General features: G+C 39.3%; 1 protein-coding gene across 2 annotated transcripts in view; it reads left to right on the plus strand.

The window, feature by feature from the left end:
- Positions 1 to 23,894, plus strand: part of NBAS (NBAS subunit of NRZ tethering complex) — a 341,603-nt gene that overhangs the window by 176,859 nt on the left and 140,850 nt on the right. For both annotated transcript variants that reach the window (XM_044390391.3, XM_026519115.4), the window contains 4 exons: positions 2,109 to 2,222; positions 6,803 to 6,916; positions 15,274 to 15,431; positions 16,210 to 16,299. In XM_044390391.3, coding sequence (XP_044246326.3) covers positions 2,109 to 2,222; positions 6,803 to 6,916; positions 15,274 to 15,431; positions 16,210 to 16,299 — 476 coding nt within the window. The remainder of the gene's footprint in view (positions 1 to 2,108; positions 2,223 to 6,802; positions 6,917 to 15,273; positions 15,432 to 16,209; positions 16,300 to 23,894) is intronic.

Genomic DNA, 23,894 nt, shown 5'->3' on the forward strand with positions numbered 1-23,894 from the left:
TGAGATCCATGACGGGTGTTGTTTTGAAAATCAAATTAGAGACGTGTAGAAAGTACCTTTTTCATAGTAATTGAATCTGGAATATTGAAGTAGTAATACACATTTTCTTAAAATACATATAAAAAGAAAACCCCATAAAACAGTAGCAGATGTTGAAGGAAAAAAACCCAATGTGTTGATTGAGAAAAGTTACAGAAAAGTTTGAAGTATTCTGTATCAGTTAATTTTTGCTAGGCTGCGCTATCGTAGGAACCTCAAAAGCCTCAGTGACGCGTGACAGCAAGTTGATTTCTTGCTCACAAGCGTTTCTGCAGCACCTCCTGGGACGACATTCTCACAGGAGGGGTGAAGATCAGTACTGGGGTCCCATGGCACCTCCATGAAACATTGGCTCAGAGGTGGCATGTGTCACTTCCACTCACACTTCATTGCCCAAGAAATCACACGGCCAAGCCTAACATTAGTCAGGTGGGTATTTGGGGTACGAGTAATTACAGTGGATGCTGGGAACAATAATGCAATCTACCGAAGTTAGACTCAAATGTAGGTGTCGACTGTCGTGATGGTGAAGTAAGTAACTGAAGTTTGCATCTACTTTATGTTTTATAGTAAAGGCCACAAAGGATGACTGCACTAGCAGATGCATAAGTAGCCATCTTAAAGAACCTAGTGCACACCGAAGTATTTAGGAATAAAAGGATACGATATATGCAACTTATTCTTAAATGGTTCCGAAAAACCAGATGTGTGTGTGTATGTGAGTGCATGTGTACTTGTGTGTATATATGTGTGAGGAGGGAAGGCTCCCATGTATGATTGTACATGTGCACGTATAAATGGAGCAAATTATTAACAATTGATTATTCATGGCAAAGAGTTCTTTGTACCATCTGGCAGCCATTCTGTAAGTTTGAAATTAAATCGTAATGAAAACTTAAGAGAGCGAAAAACCACCACCTCTCTCCTTTATCTCCCCAACCCCTGGGCCCTCTGCCACCTATAAGAAGGTATGGGGAGAACACAATATGTATGGAAGATAGCCATGGGTTTGGGAATGGATAAAAGAATGAAGGCTTGAAAAACATTTAAAGGGGCTGGGTTGAGTTCTGGTTCCATCATTTTTTCAGTGACCTTTCTATACTTGTTTTTCTGAAGATGATAGCGCCTGCCTTGTCAAGTTCTGCCTTGTAGGGTTACTATATGTAAATCACCAACAACAGTGCCTGGGACATAGGTCATGTTCATTTAATGTCAGCTGCTCTCGTTATAGTTGCTACTATTGTATTTTTGGGGGCCCAGCCGCCCAGGTAGTGTCGTCCTTCTCAAATGTTGACACCTCTCCCTTAAATAAATAACCATTTCTTCTTAGCATATATAGGATAATCTTTACTGAAGTTCTTTTTTCTTCCTTTAAGTATCCTTAATTACCTCATAATGTGAATTGGTGTGATCGGACATGTTTTATTTTCCCAATATCTGGCTTAAGTGAGAAGATTGGACCTATTTGGAGAAAGGTTACTAAATTGAAACAGTGAGCAGTTTGAAGATTCCTATATCTTATTTTATTTATATATTTTTAAAAATTTTTTATTATCTTAGTCACCGTACAGTACATCATTAGTTTTTGATGTAGTGTTCCATGATTCATTGTTTGTGTATAACACCCAGATTCCTACCCTTTAAATTGGGGTGATGAGATAGAGGTAGAAAATGCATGTTTGGAACATGGAATGGGTTTTGGGGTTGGGGGGGTACAGTGAATCGGGGTGCTGGTGTAATAGGAAGTATGTGAAGTTTTCAAAGACAAATGCAGAGTTCTTTAAAATTTTCCCTAAGGCCTTACATGGCACTTGAAAAGGTGACACTTTTTCTTAGCTTCCGAATGCCAGTGCATTTGCTGTTTCAGGAGGTTGGTGACAAAAGATCCTAGCTGTACTTATTCAGAAGGAACAATATTTTTAATTTTTTTAAAAAATAATTGTGTCTTTCTTAATTCTTTTTGATCTGGAGGCTAAGAGTTTCCATTGTGTTTGCTTACCTAAACTTGGACCGTCATGACACTCTTTGGTGATGTCCCTGGTTATGAATCTTTCATCTTTCTCTTGCAGTGCGATTGTGCTCTGATCGAATCAGCCTCATCAAGGAGTGTATCTGCCAGTCCCCTACATGTTACAGACAGTCCGCCAAGCTTCTGGGCCTTGCTGAGTTGCTGAGGGTAGCGGGTAAGTTTTGAATGCTGAATTGCAGAGTGTGGTTTCCATGTCATTCTTGACATCATCCTGTGCAAACATCAGAATATGTGCTTGCAGGGGTCAGAATGCTGCTTTTGAGCAAGGATTTATCTTTTCTTCAAAGATGAGCATGTCAGAAAATGTGTCCTCATACTGAGCTGCTGGTCCGTCTGTCCTTTAAATGAAGACAGGCTCATTCAGGGTGCTAGCAGGTGGTTGTGAGGTCAGGGCTAGAAGCTGGAATTAGCATTTGTGACCAGAAAGCTTAAGAAAAGTCAGCCCTACTGTTCACCTTTGGTGTCCAGATGTGGTGTGACATTTTTGAATTTGAGCAATTTCTTAGAAGAATTTGCGCATTTGCTGTTTGGTGGGGTTTTCACCTAGGTGATCGTGCTTCATCTTCTATTAAGTGGTGATGATGGTGGTATTTTCTCATTTTACAAGGGAAACTGAGGATCAGAGAAGTCCAATGTCTTGCTCCGCATGGTTAAATAGCAGACCCTGGCTTCCAAGGAGAGTCTTTCTGACTCTACTTTTCGTGCTTCTTTAACCGCACTGTTCTGCTTACCAGAGTCTCTTAATCCTTTTCTTTTCTATTTTTGACTTACACTTATCTCTACAAGAACGGTTGTTGGTCAGGAGCACCCGGGTCAGTCGGTTAATCGTCTGCCTTCGGCTCGGGTCATTTTCCCGGGGTCCTGGGATTGAGTGCTGCATTGGGCTCCGTGCTCAGTGGGGAGTCTCCTCCCTCTCCCTGTGCTCACCCCCGCTTGTGCTTCTCTCTGTCTCAAATAAATAAAACCTTAAAAAAAAAAAGAACAGTTGTTGGCCAAATGTTCTATAAGCTATGGTTTGAAGTTAGATTCGTCCAAACCACATATTATAGACTCAAAAGTAAACAGGATTTCTGTTTCTATGTTGAACTTGAAAAATATATATATAGTGTTTTAGGGGGCATACATTTATTTTATTTTTATTTTTTTAAAGATTTTATTTATTTATTTGACAGAGAGACACAGCCAGCGAGAGAGGGAACACAAGCAGGGGGAGTGGGAGAGGGAGAAGCAGGCTCCCAGCAGAGTAGGGAGCCCGATGTGGGGCTCGATCCCAGGATCCTGGGATCATGACCTGAGCCGAAGGCAGACGCTTAACGACTGAGCCACCCCGGCGCCCCGTGGGGACATACATTTATTAATGTTTTTAAATCTTAATATAGATGACTCATTCTCAGAGTCTATAGTTTTAGTACATTTTCTGGTGTCAGCTGTCCAAAAGCAGACAGGGGAGAGATTGATGTAGGTCAGAAGGCTGCTTCAGTCCTGACTGTCCCACACACTTGCAAAGTGACTTTAGCCCCAGTTTCTGTCTCTGGAGGATGGGAATGATACTCCGGGCTTCACCCTCCCTGTTTATGAGACCCCGACCGAGTTAATGCCTGTAAAAGCACCTGGTAAACTTTGAAGCACTCTGATCATCAGGGAAGATTTTCACAAGGAAATTTTGCAGAAACTAATGGAGCAGCTCAGGGATGCTATCAGCATTTTTTATGTACCTACGAAGACCAATTTCCATTTTTGTCCTGTGTCATGTTGACAAGGAAACAGGAATACCCGTGATGTTGGTAAATTGTAGGAATTTTTAATGGGATTAACAACCTGTCAGCCCCCTTCTCAACTCTTTTTACCTATTAGCTCTTTCATGCTGTACAACAGCCTCTTGTTAGCTACATTTTACAGATGAAGAAATGGAAGCAGAGACATGTGAAGGGGAGTATCACTGTGCTGGGTACTTGGGGTACAAGATTCTGGTATCGCACAGCTTCTGCCCTTTGGAAATTCGGAATCTTAGAGGGCTGAGGAAGCAGATCATTATGCTATATAGCACAGGACAGGATGTGTACCTGGCTTCTGAAAACAGATATTATAGAGTTTGGAAGAAAGGCAATGCTAATATTTTGCCTGGTGAGGAAGGTAATTGAAAAGGGGATCACAAGGCTGGTAACATTTATCTGAGGCTTGTAGGGTGTTCTGGTTATCTACTGCTGCTTTATAAACCACTCCCAAGATTTAGTGACTTTAAAACAAAATCATTTAATATTTATCTGTCTCAGTTCTTAGAGGTTGACTGGGCTCAGCCAGGTAGTTTAGGATCTTTTATGAAAATGCACCCAGATAGTGTCTAGGGATGGATTGGCTCATCTCAAAGGTTGCTTTACTTACATGTCTGGCAGCTGGCCTGGGAAGACTTAAATAGCTGGGGGATAGAAATAGCCAGGGCTGAGTCTCTTCTTTGTACGGTTTCTCCTTGTGGTCTCTGCGTATGGTGGCTGCAGAGTACCGTGACTTCTTACATGGTGGCAGAAGGTTTCCAGAGTCCACATTCTGAGAGGAACCAGCAAAAGCTTCATGGGGTGGAATAAGGGACAGACAGGGCTGGGCGGCGAGAGGTTGGTAGGAGGCCAAGGGATCAGGTTCACAAATTTAAAAATGTGGGAGATGAAAGGAAACCAGAGATAAGGGAACAAACCAGACCTTCCTGTCCTAGGTATCAGAGGTGAGGTCTTGTTATCACAGCTACTTGTGACCAAGAAATTACCAGACCCTAAAAAGGAAGTATGCAGTTGAAGGCGTTATCACTAGCCCTTGCTCCATGGTGATATCAATAGAGATGTTAAAAGGATTTAAGTTCCCTGGTTGGCATTCTATAAAAGACCATCCCTAAAAGCCCTCAGTGGCAACCCTGTCGGGAACCCTCTCACTCCTGAGAACTTTTTTTCTATATCCTTGCTTAATAAACTTCTTTCGCTTTACTCACTCTCCGTTCTCCTCAAGATTCATTCTTGGACTCCGTGAGACAAGAACTTTGCTCTCCTGCGTCAGGGTTTTCTAATCTAGCCTTGGAATTTGGGCAGTTTCATTGCCATCACATCTTATTCATGAGGTAGTCACATGGGCCCTCCCGAGTTTAAGGGAAGTATATATGGGCTCTACCTGAGGGCTTCACTGGGCCTGAATGATCTCCTTCTGAGCTGGCTTACTCATTGGGCGGTTGGAGGAGACCTCAGTGTCTTCCTGGTGGTAAGAGGCCTCAGTTCCTTGCCATATGGACCTCCCTGCAGGATTTCTTAACTGTTCTGTCAAGGTGACACCTAATTGCCCCTTTTTTGGTTGTTGGATGATGGTAATCAGTGGACCCTTACTTAAAGTGAGCTAATTAGGGGATTTATTTATGTCTGCAAAATATCTTTGCAACCTATTCAAGTTGTCTCATGAAAAAAAGTATCACCCCTGGCACTTTTCATTTTTGATTTAGATATTCTGAATAGATGCAGACATTTCAAGAGTATTATCTAGGAAATAGGTTTTATATTAAGTGTGATATGTGCATTTATTATTGAGAAACTTTTTACATATTCCATTTCCAGTGTTACATGTGAGTGTTACAGAACATGGGTGTGTTATTCTAAAATAATAATATGAATCATAATGTTTTATCGTTTTTAAAATTAGCTTAGGCCAGCATGTGGATTTTATTTAAACCCATGCAGCACAGGATGGAGATTAATAGTGACATATTTTAAAACTTTCATTTAGACCTTTCTGTGATATGTTTATTTTTTCTTCCGAATACTGAAAATTATTTTAAGGTTTCATTACCTCATTAAAATATAAAATGTTTTACTTTTTTTTTTAAGTCTAAGTGTACAAATTGTGTTTATGTTGTAACTTTGAATTATTTGTCTTATAATTGAAAATTACATTCTGGATAGAATCTCTACTCATTTCATTGAGGATATATTTTTTTGAGTCCCAGTTATGTGTATGACTTGGTGCCAGGTACTGAGAGTTTAACAAGGAAGGAATCCCTGTCTACAGAGAGCTTAAATTCTGATAGAAGATGTTGATTTTTAAGGTGATAATTTCAATAATTTGGTATTCACAGAATGAAAAGTAAAGGAACATGTAGGAGGGACACCTAAACCATCTGTTTTTTGTGAAGAAATCTTGGTAGAGATGTCAGAGAAGGATATAACATCTAAGTTGACTTCCAAGAATCTTCTTGAGAAAATTAAGATCTTTGTATTAACATAAACAATTTTGGTATGTGTTCTTAAGAGTCTAGATGCTTACTATGGTAAATAAAAAGTCATAGTGTTACAGAAACTACAACATTCTATCCAGTCTGTGCGTTTAAGTCTCCCCCCTCCCGCTTGTATGTGTCATTTATTAATTACAATTAGAAATAGAACATTCAACAGGCAAAATATAAAAGAAATAGCAGAAAGTTTCAAGTTCTTGTTGGGAGGAAAACTTTTTCTGTACCCATTTAGGTTGGAATGGTTGGTCTGGGGCTAATACTAGTGATTGATCTCTTAGGAGACTGAAAGCTAATTCCAGGATTAATGAATAGATTGGAAGGTCAAGTTGCTGTGACATTTGTCCTATAATATCTTTTAAAAAATCAGTCTAATCTCTACCTTTTATTTTTTAATTAATTTGAAACAGAATGTTAATGAGCTCTTTTGTCGATTGATGTGCCATAATCATTAAGTCATTTACATGTGTTTACAGGTGAGGACCCAGAAGAAAGGCGTGGACAGGTTCTGATCCTTCTAGTAGAGCAAGCACTTCGTTTCCATGACTACAAAGCAGCTAGTGTGCATTGTCAGGAGCTGATGGCCACAGGTGAAATAGACAAATTACTTAACACTTGGCTCAGGTCCTTTTTACATGATGAATAATGGAAAAGCTCTGTTCTGAAATCAATTGGCCTGATTGGGAAGCCAGCCGCATTTTCTTCAAAAGACATGAGAAACATTTTATGAGCCCTGATCAGTATGTACACCATGTGCTTACATATTAATATCTGTATTTTAATGGGTTTAGGGGTTACATTTTAGCTGAGATTTTGGTTGCTTTCTATTGCCTATTAAAAATATGCTCATAATTTTAAGAACGATTTTATGTAAAATATTTTAATGCTTTTTCATGTGTTTGTTATATCAAAGAAAATTTAAACATTTTGAAATGTCTATAATTCATGAATAGTTAATATTTCTAGTCTTTGTTGTTAAAGGGATAGTGTAGTGCTTTTCAAACTGATGTTGAGGAAATAGGAAGCAGTTTGCAATCCTTAAATTTTCTATATGGAGATTCAGTCAGGTGTCTGGAAGACCAGATTTTTTTGCGGCATAATCTCACTATGAAACAACATATTCCCCAGTGGGGTAGGAAGCGATGCTGCCTTATCACAGGCTCTGTACTAAATGATCTGTTTTCTGTATCTGTGTCTGAATATATGAACGCCCAAGCAATCTTTTACCTACCGTCTGTGCTTTCATAGTGAACGATTAAAAATGTAGTGCTTCACCTCATGATAACTCGTGGGGCTATGCATTTAGGAGTTTTGCACTTTTTGTATGTATACTGTTAAAGAAAAATTCTATTCTGACATTTCTTAAAAATGGTAAGGGAGACTTTATTCAGGGCTTTTGCAGTAGATGTTAAAACTATTGCAATAGGCAAGAGACATCAGACTTAACTCCAAATACAGAAAGGACAGCTGGAGACTTAAAGCCAAGGAGCATAGTGAGGGGTCAGTGGATGGAAAATTCTGAGACATCAAGTTTAGTGGGATTCTTGCTGACCTGACTTAACAGGATTCTTGCTGAAGGCAGGCCCAGGTGATCAGATTGCAAGGATAAGAGATGAGGAATTTGATCAGATATCAACAGCGATCAGGTATCAAGGGTAGGAGAGTCTGTCTAAATGAACTTTGTGGGATTATTGCCAACATTGGACTATGCAGGCTCAGCCAGCTTGGGCCAAGGTGTGATCTTAGTTGTGAAGAGGTTTCAAAGGAGTCTGACCAATGGTTGGTCGAGGAGAGAATCTTTGTCAGTACATCTGTGAAAATGTTTAAAACTCTCAATGCTTTATAACCTCAGCATTAGAAAATCAGTTTCATAAAAGAGCTACGTTCTGTAATACTATGTTAATATTAACCAATTAGCATTAATATTAACAATCAATATTAGCTAATGTTAATATTGATTAATTAGCAGTAATTAGTTAATATTAACTAATAAGCCAATATTAATATTAACCAATATTGGCTTTGTAACATTCAGAATACTAATAGTGTTTTTGGAAAAACAGTGTATTACTCTAAAATTATTTAGAGAGCTTTGTAAGAATTTTATTCCCACCAGGGTAGTACCTGGATTTTTACTTTATATACTTAAAGAAATTATTCTAGACCAAGGCCCTTGTACTTAGAAAAAACAAACCCTTTCAAACTAGAGCTTAGTACTTAGAAAAAACAAAACCCTTTCAAATTAGAACTCCTTCAACTACAAATAAAAATGTGTTTTAAGAATCTGGAGTATAGGTGGGGAGTTAAGATGGCGGAGGAGTAGGGGACCCCTTTTTCAGCCGGTCGCCTGAGTCGAGCTGGGTAGGTACCAGACCAGCCTGAACATCCACAGAATCAGCCTGAGACGCAGGAAGATACATCCGGATCTCTACAAATGAACATCTCCAGCGCTGAGTATTGAGGTACGAAGCGGGGAGCCATGAAACCACGCACAGATATCAGAAGATAAACGGAAGGGGGAGGGAGCTGCCGCGTTCAGGTGCCTGGAAGCGGTAGCCACCTGCATGGGGGAGCGGGCGGACTTGCGGACCGGCACCCGCAAGAGAGCAGAATGAGACCGTGAGCCGGAGAACGTGCGCCACCAGACTTTTCACGGAACTCCGGTGTGCTCACTGGAACCAGATTGAGACCTGGAGCTCCAAGAGCGCGCCGGGCGGCTGGCAGCTGGCGGCTGGCAGTGTTAGAAACACAAAGGACAGAGATGCGCCAGCCCTGGAAGTGAGGGCTGGGACGCTGGGTGTGGGGCGCACATCCTGGGACGCTGCAGGGTTGAGCAGCACCAACAGAAACAGAGTTAAAGTGACCAGATCATCAGTGGAGAACAGTCCGCGATCCCTCTGTTCTGAGACAGAGGCTGAGATTCGGCTGCTGCTGCTCTGACTCTCAGAAAAGGCACAGCAAACCGCCAGGGAAAGCCACCAGAGAAAGCCACCAGAGAACAAAAGCCTGGAAATACCGGCTCACAGTGTGCCCATCCCCATCCCCCCTCTCAGGGGACACAGAGACTCTACCCAAACAGGGTTGCCTGAGTATTGGCGCGGCTGGCCTCTCCCCCAGAAGGCAGGCTGAAAAATCAAGAAGCCCACATCCCTAAGATCCCTATAAAACAAGGGTGCACTGCCTGGGTCCCGGTCAATAATTTGGGCTCTGGACAACCCCGCAATCTCTCCTCATCAGAATGACGAGAAGGAGAAGTCCCCCCCCCCCCGCCAGCAAAGAAAAGACAATGAGTCTGTGGCCTCTGCCACAGAACTAATGGATATGGATATAACCAAATTATCAGAAATGGAATTCAGAGTAACAATGGTCAAGATGATGTGTAGACTTGCAAAAAGTATTAACGAAAATGTTAATGAGAATATAGAATCTCTAAGGGTGGAAATGAGAACGAATCTGGTGGAAATTAAAAATTCTATGACTCAAATGCAGTCAAAAGTAGAGGCTCTGACGGCCAGGGTAAATGAGGCAGAAGAACGTATCAGCGAATTGGAGGATGGGATAGTAGAAGAAAAAGCTAAAATAGAATCTGGACTCAATAAAATCTACGCTCAGGAATGTAGGTTAAGGGAGATTACTAACTCAATGAAACGTTCCAATGTCAGAATCATCGGCATCCCCAAGGGGGTGGAGAAAAACAGAGGTCTAGAAGAGATATTTGAACAAATTGTAGCTGAAAACTTCCCTAATCTAGCAAGGGAAACAAACATTCGTGTCCAAGAGGCAGAGAGGACCCTCCCAAGTTCAACCACGACAGACCTACGCCACGTCATGTCATAGTGGAATTCGCAAATATTAGATCCAAGGATACAGTATTGAAAGCGGCCTGGGCAAAGAAATTTCTCATGTACCAAGGCAAAGGTATCAGAATTACATCAGACCTGTCTACACAGACCTGGAATGAGAGAAAGGGTTGGGGGGGCATTTTTAAAGCTCTTTCAGAGAAAAACATGCAGCCAAGGATCCTTTATCCAGCAAGGCTGTCATTCAGAATGGATGGAGAAATAAAGACCTTCCAGAATCTCCAGTCATTGACCAATTTCGTAACCACGAAACCAGCCCTACAGGAGATATTAAAGGGGGGTTCTGTAAAAGTAAAAAGGCCCCAAGAGTGATACAGAACAGAAAGTCACAATCTATAGAAACAAAGACTTTACTGGCAACATGGCATCATTAAAATCATTTCTCTCAATAATCAGTCTCAACGTAAATGGCCTAAATGCTCCCATTAATGCGACAGGGTTGCAGATTGGATAAAAAGACATGACCCATCCATTTGCTGTCTACAAGGGACTCATTTTGAACCTAAAGATACATTCAGACTGAAAGTAAAGGGATGGAATACCATCTTTCACGCCAATGGACCTCAAAAGAAAGCTGGGGTGGCAATTCTCCTATCAGACAGATTGGATTTGAAACTAAAGACTATAGGTAGAGACACAGAAGGGCACTATATTATTCTTAAAGGATGTGTCCAACAAGTGGATATGACAATTATAAATATATATGCCCCCACCAGGGGAGCAGCAAGATACACAAGCCAACTCTTAACCAGAATAAAGAGACATATAGATAAAAATACATTAATAGTAGGGGACCTCAACACTCCACTATCAGAAATAGACAGAACACTCATGCAAAAAATCGACAATGAAGCAAGGGCTTTGAATGCCATACTCGATGAGTTGGACCTCACAGATATATATAGAACACTACACCCCAGAACCAAAGAATACTCATTCTATTCTAATGCCCATGGAACATTCTCAAGAATAGACCATGTTCTGGGACACAAAACAGGTCTCAACCGATACCAAAAGACTGATATTATCCCCTGAATATTCTCAGACCACAACGCTCTGAAATTGGAACTCAACCGTAAGGAAAAATTTGGAAGAAATTCAAACACTTGGAGACTAAGAACCATCCTGCTCAGGAATGACTCAATAAACCAGGAAATCAAAAATCAAATTAAACAATTTATGGAGACCAATGAGAATGAAAACACAACGGTCCAAAACCTATGGGATACTGCAAAGGCAGTCCTAAGGGGGAAATACATAGCCATCCAAGCCTCACTCAAAAGAGTAGAAAAATCTAAAATGCAGTTTTTATATTCTCACCTCAAGAAGCTGGAACAGCAATAGAGGGAGAGGCCTAATCCACTCATGAGGAAGCATTGATGAAGATTAGAGCAGAAATCAATGAATTAGAAACCAGAAATACAGTAGAGCAGATCAACAGGACTAGAAGCTGGTTCTTTGAGAGAATCAATAAAATTGACAAACCGCTAGCAAGACTTATCCAAAAGAATTGAGAAAGGACCCAAATTAATAAAATTCTGAATGAAAAAGGAGAGGTCACGACCAACACCAGTGAAATTGGAAGGATTATTAGAAACTTTTATCAACAGCTATATGCCAATACATTAAGCAATCTGGAAGAGATGGAGGCCTTCCTGAAAACCTATAAACTGCCAAGACTGAAACAGGAAGAAATTGATTTTTTAAACAGGCCAATTAATTATGAAGAGATTGAATCAGTGATAAACAACCTTCCAAATAACAAAACTCCAGGCCCAGACGGTTTTCCTGGGGAATTCTACCAAACCTTCAAAGAAGAAATAATACCTATTCTCCTAAAGCTATTTCAAAAAATAGAAACAGAAGGAAAGCTACCAAACTCATTCTATGAGGCCAATATTACCTTGATCCCCAAACCAGGCAAAGACCCCATCATAAAGGAGAATTACAAACCGATTTCCCTAATGAATATGGACGCCAAAATCCTCAACAAGATCCTGGCTAATAGAATCCAACAGTACATGAAAAGGATTATCCATCATGACCAAGTGCGATTCATCCCTGCTATGCATGCATGGTTGAACATTTACAAATTGATCAGCGAGATACATCATATCATCAAGAAAAGACTCAGGCACCATATGATCCTCTCGATTGATGCAGAAAAAGCATTTGACAAAGTACAGCATCCTTTCCTGATTAAAACCCTTCAGAGTGTAGGAATAGAGGGTACATTTCTCAATCTCATAAAAAGTCATCTATGAAAAGTCTACAGTAAATATTGTTCTCAATGGGGAAAAGCTGGAAGCCTTTCCCTTAAGATCAGGAACACGAGAAGGATGTCCACTCTCGCCGCTGTTATTCAACATAGTACTAGAAGTCCTTGCAACAGCAATCCGACAACAAAAAGGGATCAAAGGTATCCAAATCGGCAAAGAAGTAGTGAAAATGTCTCTCTTTGCAGATGACATGATACTCTATATGGAAAACCCAAAAGAATCCACACCCAAACTATTAGAAGTTATAGAGCAATTCAGTAATGTGGCGGGATACAAAATCAATGCTCAGAAATCAGTTGCATTTCTATACACGAATAATGAGACTGAAGAAAGAGAAATTAGGGAATCCATCCCATTTACAATAGCACCAAAAACCATACGTTACCTTGGAATTAACTTAACCAGAGACGTAAAGGACCTATATTCTAGAAACTATAAATCACTCTTAAAAGACATTGAGGAAGACATAAAAAGATGGAAAGATATTCCATGCTCATGGATCGGAAGAATTAACATAGTTAAAATGTCCATGCTACCCAGAGCAATCTACACTTTCAATGCTATCCCGATCAAAATACCAAGGACATTTTTCAAAGAACTGGAACAAACAGTCCTTAAATTTGTATGGAAACAGAAAAGGCCCCGAATCTCCAAGGAACTGTTGAAAAGGAAAAACAAAGCTGGGGGCATCACAATGCCAGATTTCGAGCTGTACTACAAAGCTGTGATCACAAAGACAGCATGGTACTGGCACAAAAACAGACACATAGACCAATGGAACAGAATAGAGAGCCCAGAAATGGACCCTCGGCTCTTTGGGCAACTAATATTTGATAAAGCAGGAAAAAACATCCGGTGGGAAAAAGACAGTCTCTTCAATAAATGGTGCTGGGAAAATTGGACAGCTACATGCAAGAGAATGAAACTTGACCACTATCTCACACCATACACAAAAATAAACTCCAAATGGATGAAAGACCTCGATGTGAGACAGGAATCCATCAAAATTCTAGAGGAGAACATAGGCAACAACCTCTACGACATCGGCCAAAGCAACCTTTTTCATGACACATCCCCAAAGGTAAGAGAAACAAAAGATAAATGAATTTATGGGACTTCATCAAGATTAAAAGTTTCTGCACATCCAAGGAAACAGTCAGAAAAACTAAGAGGCAGCCCACGGAATGGGAGAATATATTTGCAAATGACACTACAGATAAAGGACTGGTATCCAAGATCTACAAAGAACTTCTCAAACTCAATACACGAGAAACAAACAAATCAAAAAATGGGCAGAAGATATGAACAGACACTTTTCCAATGAAGACATACAAATGGCTAACAGACACATGAAAAAATGTTCAAAATCATTAGCCATCAAGGAAATTCAAATCAAAACCACACTGAGATACCACCTTACGCCAGTTAGAATGGCAAAAATAGACAAGGCAAGAAACAACAATTGTTGGAGAGGATGTGGAGAAAGGGGATCCCTCCTACATTGTCAATGGGAATGCAAGTTGGTACAGCCACTCTGGAGAACAGTGTGGAGGTCCCTTAAAAAGTTAAAAATTGAGCTACCCTATGACCCAGCCATTGCAATACTGGGTATTTACCCGAAAGATACAGACGTAGTGAAGAGAAGGGCCATATGCACCCCGATGTTCATAGTGGCTCTGTCCACAATAGCCAAAGCGTGGAAGGAACCGAGATGCCCTTCAACAGAGACTGGGTTAGGAAGTTGTGGTCCATATATACAATGGAATATTACTCAGCTATCAGAAAGAACGAGTCCTCAACATTTGCTGCAACATGGCCGGCACTGGAGGAGAAAATGCTAAGTGAAATAAGTCAAGCAGAGAAAGTCAATTATCATGATTTCTGTCATCTATGGAACATAAGAACTAGGACGATCGGTAGGGGAAGAAAGGGATAAAGAAAGAGGGGGGTAATCAGAAGGGGGAATGAAGCACGAGAGACTATGGACTATGAGAAAGAAACTGAGGGCCTCAGAGGGGAGGGGAGAGGGGGAATGGGAGAGACTGGTGATGGTAGCAAGGAGAGCACGTATTGCATGGTGCACTGGGTGTTAAACGCAACTAATGAATCATCGAACTTTACATCGGAAACCGGGGACGTACTGTATGGTGACTAACATAATAAAAAAACATTTAAAAAAAAGAATCTGGAGTATAAAATTGTGTAGGACAAAGATCTCTGCTGGGAGCCAGGGCTGACCGTAGGCGTTGCTCTGTCTTTGAATCTCTGTCTTCTGTAAAGCGAATGATTCTGTGTAGCTGCGTATAATAATTTTTCTTTTCTCACACTTTGAAGTTTACACAGTGCTTTTAAATAAAAATGTTATTTAATCCTTCAACAACTCAATGAAGAAGGTATTACTATTGTCCCTTTGTAGTGGTAGAAGAAGTGTAACACTTGGAACTCTCTCAAGCTCACCCAAGTGCTTGGGCCATACCCTCAAGTCTTCCGAATTCAGATATCCAGCTGTTTACTCTGCGTCAAAGCTAAGTAGTTTGTTTTAGTCATTGTCAGGTGTTCTAAAATGAAGCAGAATTGATCAGAAAAACATGTCTGGAATATTGCTAAACTTTCTGGATAATAAACCAGCCTAATATTTCTTGTATTTTAGATCCTTATGTATTTCTGCTTATGAAAATATTATGTGGCACTAATGACGACGATTGTGCTTTAAACACAAGACCTGAGCAGAAAGCCATTGGATTTCTCATGTTAGGTTGGAGATTTTTCTTGCGAAAATCAGTTTGTTTTTGCTTGCCAATTTTGCAGGTTATTCTAAGAGTTGGGATGTTTGTAGCCAGTTAGGACAATCGGAAAGTTACCAGGACTTGGCCACTCGCCAGGAGCTCATGGCTTTTGCTTTGACACATTGCCCTCCTAGCAGCATTGAACTTCTTTTGGCAGCCAGCAGCTCTCTGCAGACAGAAGTAAGTTTTCCCAGTGAATCTCGAACTGTATGAAATGTATTTTGTTGGGTGTGTGGATCTGAGATTTGTGATCATTTTTTAAAATAATAGGAGAATTTTAATTTATTGAAGAAAAATAGCTTGTCGCTTAAGTGAAGAGGGAGTTGAAGATATTAGGATATAAAATAGTGTTGTTATGGTAAGGAAGAACGGGTACGAGGTAAGTAGGTATGAGAGGTATGAGAAAAACAGGAAGTAATATTAAGAAGTAAATTATTGAATATAATGGGAAAAGTTAGTGTAGTCAAGCATAAAACATGAGAAATGGTCACGTAAAATATATTTGAAACCAAAGGAGTTAAAACCATCGGTGACACTGTCCTTTAGAGGCCCTTTGGAAATGGCAGGGGAAAGAGTTTTGGTTGGGGAGATGCTGAATTTTCCAAAATTCACAGGAAAGATCTGCCTGAGGGTAAATTAATGCTCTTGTTGCAAAAATATAGGAAGAGATCAATACAGGGTATAAGAATGTAGGAAGAGATTCTTGCATTCTCATTTTCATGTCTTTGTCATTCAATATGTTGTATACCAGCTTTTCCACCAGTGGGTCCCAGATCTGAAACTGGGAAGCTGTTCAGGCAGTCCTGAAGTAAGCCTGTTCTCAAAAAACTGTTCATTATGAAATAGCAATTTTTTCCTTGAAAGAAATTTAAAAAATTTTTAAATTTCCAGTCTACATTGTGAAGTGCGGTGAATTTAAAAACACAATTCTTGATAGTATGTCATGTTCTTTTTCCAGATTCTTTATCAAAAAGTGAATTTCCAGATCCATCCAGAAGGAGGGGAGAGTATCAATGTCTCACCATTAATTAGTAAAACCCAACAAGAGGTGAGTTAGTCTGAGTCAGGGAAGACTTTGAAACCTGGCCAGCAGTGGAGTGAAATGGGAATCACCTGGCCCTGTGGACAGAGGGAAGAGACTGTTTTTCTTTTAAACTTTTTTTTTTTGTGTTTCGTGAAATGCAACATTCATATATAGAAAAAAAAGTACACAAAAGTGTTCAGCTCCATAAATTATCACGAAGACAGTATCCGTGAAACCACCAGAGAAACGTATGTGACCTGTCTTCCACAAGTCCCCACATATCCTTTCCCACCGTAACTTCTAGCCCTTCTTTCTCTTTCCAGAGATCACCACTGTCGTGACACCAGGTCTTTGTGACTTTTGTTCTAATTGTAAAGAATTTTAATACCTATCACACCTCTCCCAATGTGACAGTTTAATTTTACCTGTTCTTGTACTTGGTAGAAATAGCTCTGCTCCGTATTGCTTGTGAGATTCGTCCACACTCTTATATGTAGTGCATTTTCACTTGTTGTTACTCTGTGAAGAAATTGCAGTATTTTACAGCTGATCCGTTCTGATGATGATCGGCATTGGCGTCTGTTCTGTTTTGGCTAAAACTAAAGCTGCATCATCCCTTTGTACACGGCAGTCATGCGCGTGCCGTACCTTTGTCTCCAGCATCCACTTCCCCAGCCCTGGAAGTGATGTTAGCAGATTTCCACAGTTGCACCCTCCATCAGTCACCGCAAATGATTTTCCAGAGTGGTTTTACCGATTGCATTTCCAACAGCAGTGTTTGTGCTTGCCATTTGTGCCAATGTAGCACTTTGGCATTGTTAGTTTTTTTAAATTTTACCTATTCTCTTAAGTATTTAGTGATACTTATTTATGATCTTGATCTGCATTTTTCCCATTACTAATGAGATGGAATTAGCTCAGGAGAGATCCTCTTTTGTGAGGTACCTGTTCAGTTCTCTTGCCCATTTCCTATAGGATTTTTCTCCTTTTCCCTCACCTCTTTGATATTCTCACAAATAAAGTTTGTCTGAACCACGTAAGTATGTACAAGTCTCAGGATAGTTCATCCTGGGAGAGAAAGGAGGGAGTACATACCCCCTGACACCTTTCTTTTGGTCAGTGTTGGCTCTGCGGCATTTCGCTCTCCATGACATTTCACTCTTCGTGACTATTTCTAACAACATCAAGTTGGCAATTTCTTTTTTAGGTTGAAGAAAGTAACCCAGTTTTTGATTTTCTAATTAGGTCAATTAAGAGATGATAATCCCCTTTATAGATTCGTTTTCCACAGAATTCCTCGAAGTGGTAAGCTTCACTTTCAAAATCTGAAATGTCATTCACATTGGAAGATGTTTATTGTGATAAGTGAGCTGCATCTAATCTTTTTTTTTTTAAGTGGCTGTATCCATTTTTTGCCAAACCCATGTGTGGTTGTGTACTATATAGTTATTTCTGGAATTCTGATACAAAGCTTCAGTTGTGGAATGTTTTGATGGGGTTACCACAGAGATACTCAGTTTTTGCGCATAGTGGAGTACATGAGTTCGCTATTTCTGTAATTCTTTCTTTTATATTAAAATTCACTTTGACAAACATATTGAATTTACCCGTGTATCCCTTTTCCAGAGCTGAGTGATCTGAGGATCTCAGAGTTGTTTGTAATGTGACTTTTTTGTCCTTAAGGGATTTACTCCTATTCTTCTGTAATGGTGACTTCAGGATAGCATCAACCAATAGATGTTTCTACAGTGAGGGAGACGTTCTGTATCCACACTGTTCAGTACGGTAGCCACCAGTCATACGTGCTGTTGAGTACTTGAAATATGGGTAGGGCACCTAAGGAATTTTTAAATTTAATCTTAATTAAGTTAAATTTAAATATTGCAGAAGATCAGACACGAAATGGAGCATTGTGTTCTGCCATAGAATGCAGACAGTGGACTTTGTCGTTGTTGTTGTTGTTGCATTCTTTCTGGATGGAAGCCATAGCGTTTTCTAGGGGCCTGGAGTGTTGTGGACATGTTTTGTCTTTGGTATGTTTTGACTTGTTGTCATGCTGATTACTCTTGGTTTGTTTTTTTCACTGGCTATGAAAGCACATTAAGTTCTGTGGTGTTCTCTCTATGGGATCCAGAGCAGTTCTTATATTGGCCAGCAGTCCCTAAATGTTTGGTATATTAGGAGGAAGCTGGCCAATTTTACTGTCTTTCAAGGTCCAGTTGAAGACCCACTTTTAATGGCACCTAATTTTTATCCCAAGTTTTGTGTCTTTTGAGCCTCTGGTCCCTCTCCACTAGTTCAGCCACATCTCTCATCTTTCTGTCTGTCTCTCTAGCCTCTTCTCCTTTCATGCTTCCCAAACATGCACTAGGTTCCAGTCCTACCAAAATCACCACCACTCTCTAGCTTTGTCAGTCCTTTGGTGTCATTTAGTCAGAGTTTTCTTTCTGCCTCTGCTGCCCTTCTTGCCGTGTGCTCTGGTTGTCTTACCCCATGATCCCATCTGAGGTATCATCTTTCTTTGGAAAGTTTTCCTTGAGTCCTCTAATTATTCCTCCTTCTTTATCCCCCATGTACTCTCACATCATTGTACCAGCTCTTGTGTGGTGTGCTATGGTATTGTGTGGTAGAAGGATGTCATTTATCTTTGCACTCTCTCTCTGTAGAGTGGTTGTCACATAGTGAACGCCTAGGAAATGTTTGATAAAGCTTAGTTGAAAACTTCCACTGCATAAAAATTAGTCTCTAGTAAAATTAATTAGAAAGTAGATTTTAGCATAAAAATAAAAGGAATTTCCCATTTAATTCATATATATGTGCTGTGGTGGCTGTTGAGATCCTGTTATGTTTTGGCCAATGTAAGGGGTATATCATTTCACTGTTCAGCATAGAATTGCAAAGTGTTTCTGCTGAGTTCAGCTCCGTAAGCTTATTCTGAATCCCCATCCTTCTCTATAAAATCCAGGAAGAAGCCTTTGTGACTTTTGGGTTTCCTATTTTCTCCTTCTACAATGAATTAGAAAGTGTCAACCTGGCCCTTTAGTGGCTTCTTTGGAGTGGGACACGCTGTGTCAGTCACTGCAGGTGGACACACGTTCGCCCACTAGTCTCTTTAGTGAATGAAGGAGACCACCAGCCGTCCTTTACACGTTCTACTTAGCAAGGAAAAGGAATTCTTCCAAATGAGTCTTTTTTCTCCTTTCTCTCTTTTTTTTTTTGTAGCTCCTTAAAAGCTTTCTTGTCTTTGTCCTTTTTCAGCAAGTTGTAAGAAATCTAGATCTCATGAAGTGCAAATCCAAACCCTCAATGAACACGTTATGGCTTTGAATTCATGAAGCACATTTCAGAATATTATAGCTACTATTATTAGATTAAAATACAGTGCTTAGCTGTAAGATGCTGTGTGTTACACATTAACAGTAGATATAATAACCACATTAAATTATAACTCATAAATGAGAGCTGACTATATGTGTAATCTGCTTAATGCTCAAGACTTTCATTACTCAGTTGTGAAAATAGTAATTTTTATTTATATATCCAAGCAAAGTAAAGATGTAATTGCTTCACAGTAGCATTTGCATTAGTTCAAGTGAAGCCTCCAAGTTTGAAGATATTGGCTATTGTCCCCGTGAACAAGATAATACTTTAAAAATAGAATGCATATTTGGTGAATAATTACCAAAATTACAGTTTTCCAGTTTCTTATTAATGTTGGTTATTATGTTTTTTAGATGTAGCAATATTCCACCATTTAGAGTGTATTAATGTTTGTTTAGCTAGTATTTGTTAGCCAATGGTGTTTTCCCCCAGATAAATCTAATTAGATTTAGAAATGGATTATATATAAGTTTCCCATTAAAAAATCATTTTCACTGTGGGAAAACTTGTTATGAACATTTTAAGTGGCTATAGATTTATACAACTGGACTAACTAATGTTTAGAGCTGGGGCATGGGCTAAGCATAGAGTGATTTTGAATTTATAAAAGGAGGATTATTTAAAAATATCTAGAGTTGAGGAAAATGGCAGTTGTCTTGCAGTATCAGAGACAACCATTTCTTTTTCCATTCACCAGTTGATGGACATTTGGGGTGTTTCTACGTTTTCACTATCATGAATAATGTTGCTTTGGTGCACAAGTCTCTGCATGGAAATGTGTTTTGATTTCTCGTGTAGGTATGTAGGAGTGGAACTGCTGATTGCATGTATACATGTGCTGAAGAAACGGCCAAATTGTTTCCCAAAGGTGCTGCATCATTTTCCTTTCCCTGCCAGGGGGTATTTAGATTCCTCTGTCTCCACACTGTCACAAAGGCTTGTTATTACCTGGCTTTTTGACGAAAGCCATTCTCGAGGATGTGTGTGATATCTCATTATCATTCTGGTATGCATTTTCCAAATAACTAATGATAATGAGCGTGTTTTTATGTGCTGCTGCTTATTGAGCTGTAAGAGGTTTGTTGGTTGTGGTGGGTTTATTATTATTATTATTTGTTTGTTTGTTTGTTTGTTTGTTTTATTTTGTTTTAATTCTGGATACAAGTCCTCTCTCAAGTATATGATTTGAAAACATTTTTCTCTCCGTGTGTGACTTGACTTTTTAAATTTTCTTAATGGTAGATTTTGAAGTGCAAAAACTTTTAATGTTGCTGAAGTCCAACTTACCTATATTCTTTTATTGCTTCTGCTTTTGGTGTTGTAGCTAAGAAATTGGTGCTTAACTCAAGGTTATGGAAATTTATTCCTATGTTTTTTTCTAAGAGTTTTATAGTTTTAACTCTTATATTTATTGATAAGTAAGTAAAAGTAAGCCACTTTTTGTGTGAAATAACCATAGGTTTGAGGAATATCCACATATAAAAAGATGAATTTAAAATTTCTTATCATACATAAAAATTAGTTCAATGGGATGATATTTGTTTTATGTTTTATGAGATAGCTTATTCCTTCTCGAAGGATTTTAAATCTCATGCTTGGTATGCACAAAGACCAATTAATATTTTGAAGTTTTAAAAGAAACAATTTCATCTGGAATGGATTTTTGTTATAATTATCACTTTACTGTCTCTTTTCCCTAGGTGTTTTGGAATTTTGCTTTTCAAGCTTATTGTTGAGCCATCCGGTTCAGTTTAGCTTTTATCTCCCTAGACCCTGTCTAAGGATTCTGTAGTTTTGTGGTTTTCCTCACTCTAAACTCTTGGTGCTTCAGTCTAGAACCTTGTCCTAGAGTACCTTTTAACATGGGACTACCTGCTTCTTGTAATGTTGAGGATATGAGAAATACAGGCATGGAGCCAATGAGGGATTTTGGGCCTGTCTTTGTTCTCTGTCTCTCTAGGCTTGCAGTTTTATATAAATACGTAGTCCCAAGCAGTGCGTCTGAACTTCTTACAGGGGATCCTTTTTCGATTCACACAATTCTCTAGAAAGGAGCATCTGGCAACCACTGCCAGCATCGGAATTCTGAGCGCTCAGATGTTGAATTCCATTGAACTTGAGTGCCTTTCTACTCTTTTCTTCAGTTATCCTCAGTATTTTGGAGCAGAGTGAGCACACTGAAACATGGGTTCATTGGTCCATCTTTTTTTTTTTTTTTTTTTTAAAGATTTTACTCATTTATTTGACAGACAGAGAGAGAGCAAGGGGAGCAGCAGGCAGAGGGAGAAGAAGAAGCAGTCTCTCCACTGAGCAAGGAGCCTGATGTGGGGCTTGATCCCAGGACTCTGGGATCATGACCTGAGCTGAAGGCAGACGCTTAACCAACTGAGCTACCCAGGCGCTCTTTGCTCCATCTTAACTGTAATTCATCATGTTTTTTTTTAATTAGAAAAATTAATATAGGCTTTTATTTTAGCAATCCCTTCAAAAGGAGATATAGTTCAGATAATTGACATTATTTGGCATATTTTATTGCTGAAAGCAAGATAAAAGAAAAAAGAAATGTGAAACATCTGTGATAAAATATTAACATTTGTCAACTTTTGATAAGTACATGGAAATTTGTAGTAACTTTGGTCTTTCTACTTTTTTAAAACATGAAATAATTTAATCAGCACTACCTTAATATGATGAGTTCTCTTTCTCCTCTTAGTTCTTTCTACCTATACCATGAATCCCACTGCTTTGAGGTAAACATTTTAGTTTATATAGATATCTTCCAAACTTTTTTTGCGTATAAACATATTTTCTCTGCAGCTATTGTCTGTGTCATGAAGAATTATTATTTTATTTTTAAGCTAAAATGGAATCATATTGCATATATTAATTTGAAGCTTATTTTTGTCATATGTTATTTGTCATAGATATATGCTTTTCTCATTATATACAGACCATTTCTATAAGGGTGGCTTAGTGGTCATTTGATGCACATACAAAGATTTAATTATCTTTTACTTTGTTTTTGAACATTTAGATTGTGTTCGATTTTCCTCTACTTTAGACTGAAATGCAATGAGCATTTTACGTACACATTTTGCATAGTTTTACTAGCATTGCTGTGGGATAAAGTGGTAGAAATGGGCAGATAATTTCCTGGTTTTTTGTGGCATATCCTCCATAAGTTTGTGTAAGGGCTGATTCTGCTTTCTTTACTGTCCTGATGCCAGCACGTCACTGGGAATTGACTAGGTCTTCATTAATTTTTTTTTTTTTTTTTGGGATAACATTGCCTGAGGAATGTTTTCTGTGGGAGACTGAGTTTATGGTAATCTGTGATGTCTGCGAACTGGATGATAACATGGCGCCAACACGATTCAGAACACTCAGGCATTTCAGTCAGTATGTAGTGTTTCCTCTCTGAGAGCTGACCAGAGGAGGACGTGCTCTGCTCATTGGCATGCTTGTAGGATAATGTGTTTGCTCGGTGCATAGCTTGATGGTCAGGAGTGTGCTCCTGTCATTCTGATTGGCCCAGATTTCCATTCCTCACAAAGGCTTAGGTTAGCTGCCTCCTCCTTTCACACCCCCATTGGTATTCCAGGCTTTCTTCTTTCTTTCATCCTACCCTTTCTTCCTAGGGCTCATGCATTTCTAATATAGTTGTTTTGTTTTCTTTAAGTTTCTTTGACTCTTTTAGTAACAAAGAATACGTTTTTTACTTTTTAATTAGTCTTTCTGTTTAAATCCACTTGAAAAAATAACTTTCCAAAAATAATATATCTTAGTTTCAGTGAAATCTGGGGGATTCGATGGTTTTCTTTCCTTTTAAGGAGGCCTTGTGATAGGACCACTTAGCCCTGGAGGGACTTATAAGTACTGTTCTGGGGGACTTTTCCTATACTCCTTTGTTTTACACTAACAGTGGCCCCATCTTCTTTTTCTCTTGTTACCTTTTGCCTACTCACCATGAGTCTTTCTCTTCCCTGTTTCATCACAACAGCTTGTGTTTGGGTCACCAGTGCCCTCTTGTTGCTAAATTCATGGATCAAATCTGTCTTTATCTCAACTGACCTACCAGTGGCCTTTGATGCATACTTGTTTCAGGGACAACCTATTTGTCTTCTTTTACCTCATTGGCTGCTTAGGCTTATCGTGTTTGCTGGTCCTTCCTCTTTTCCCCAGCTTAACTGGTAGATACCCCAGGTCTCAGTCTTTAAATCTCTTCTCTGCCTATACTC

Source organism: Ursus arctos, unplaced genomic scaffold (assembly GCF_023065955.2).
Source record: "Ursus arctos isolate Adak ecotype North America unplaced genomic scaffold, UrsArc2.0 scaffold_8, whole genome shotgun sequence".
Classification (NCBI taxonomy): domain Eukaryota; kingdom Metazoa; phylum Chordata; class Mammalia; order Carnivora; family Ursidae; genus Ursus; species Ursus arctos.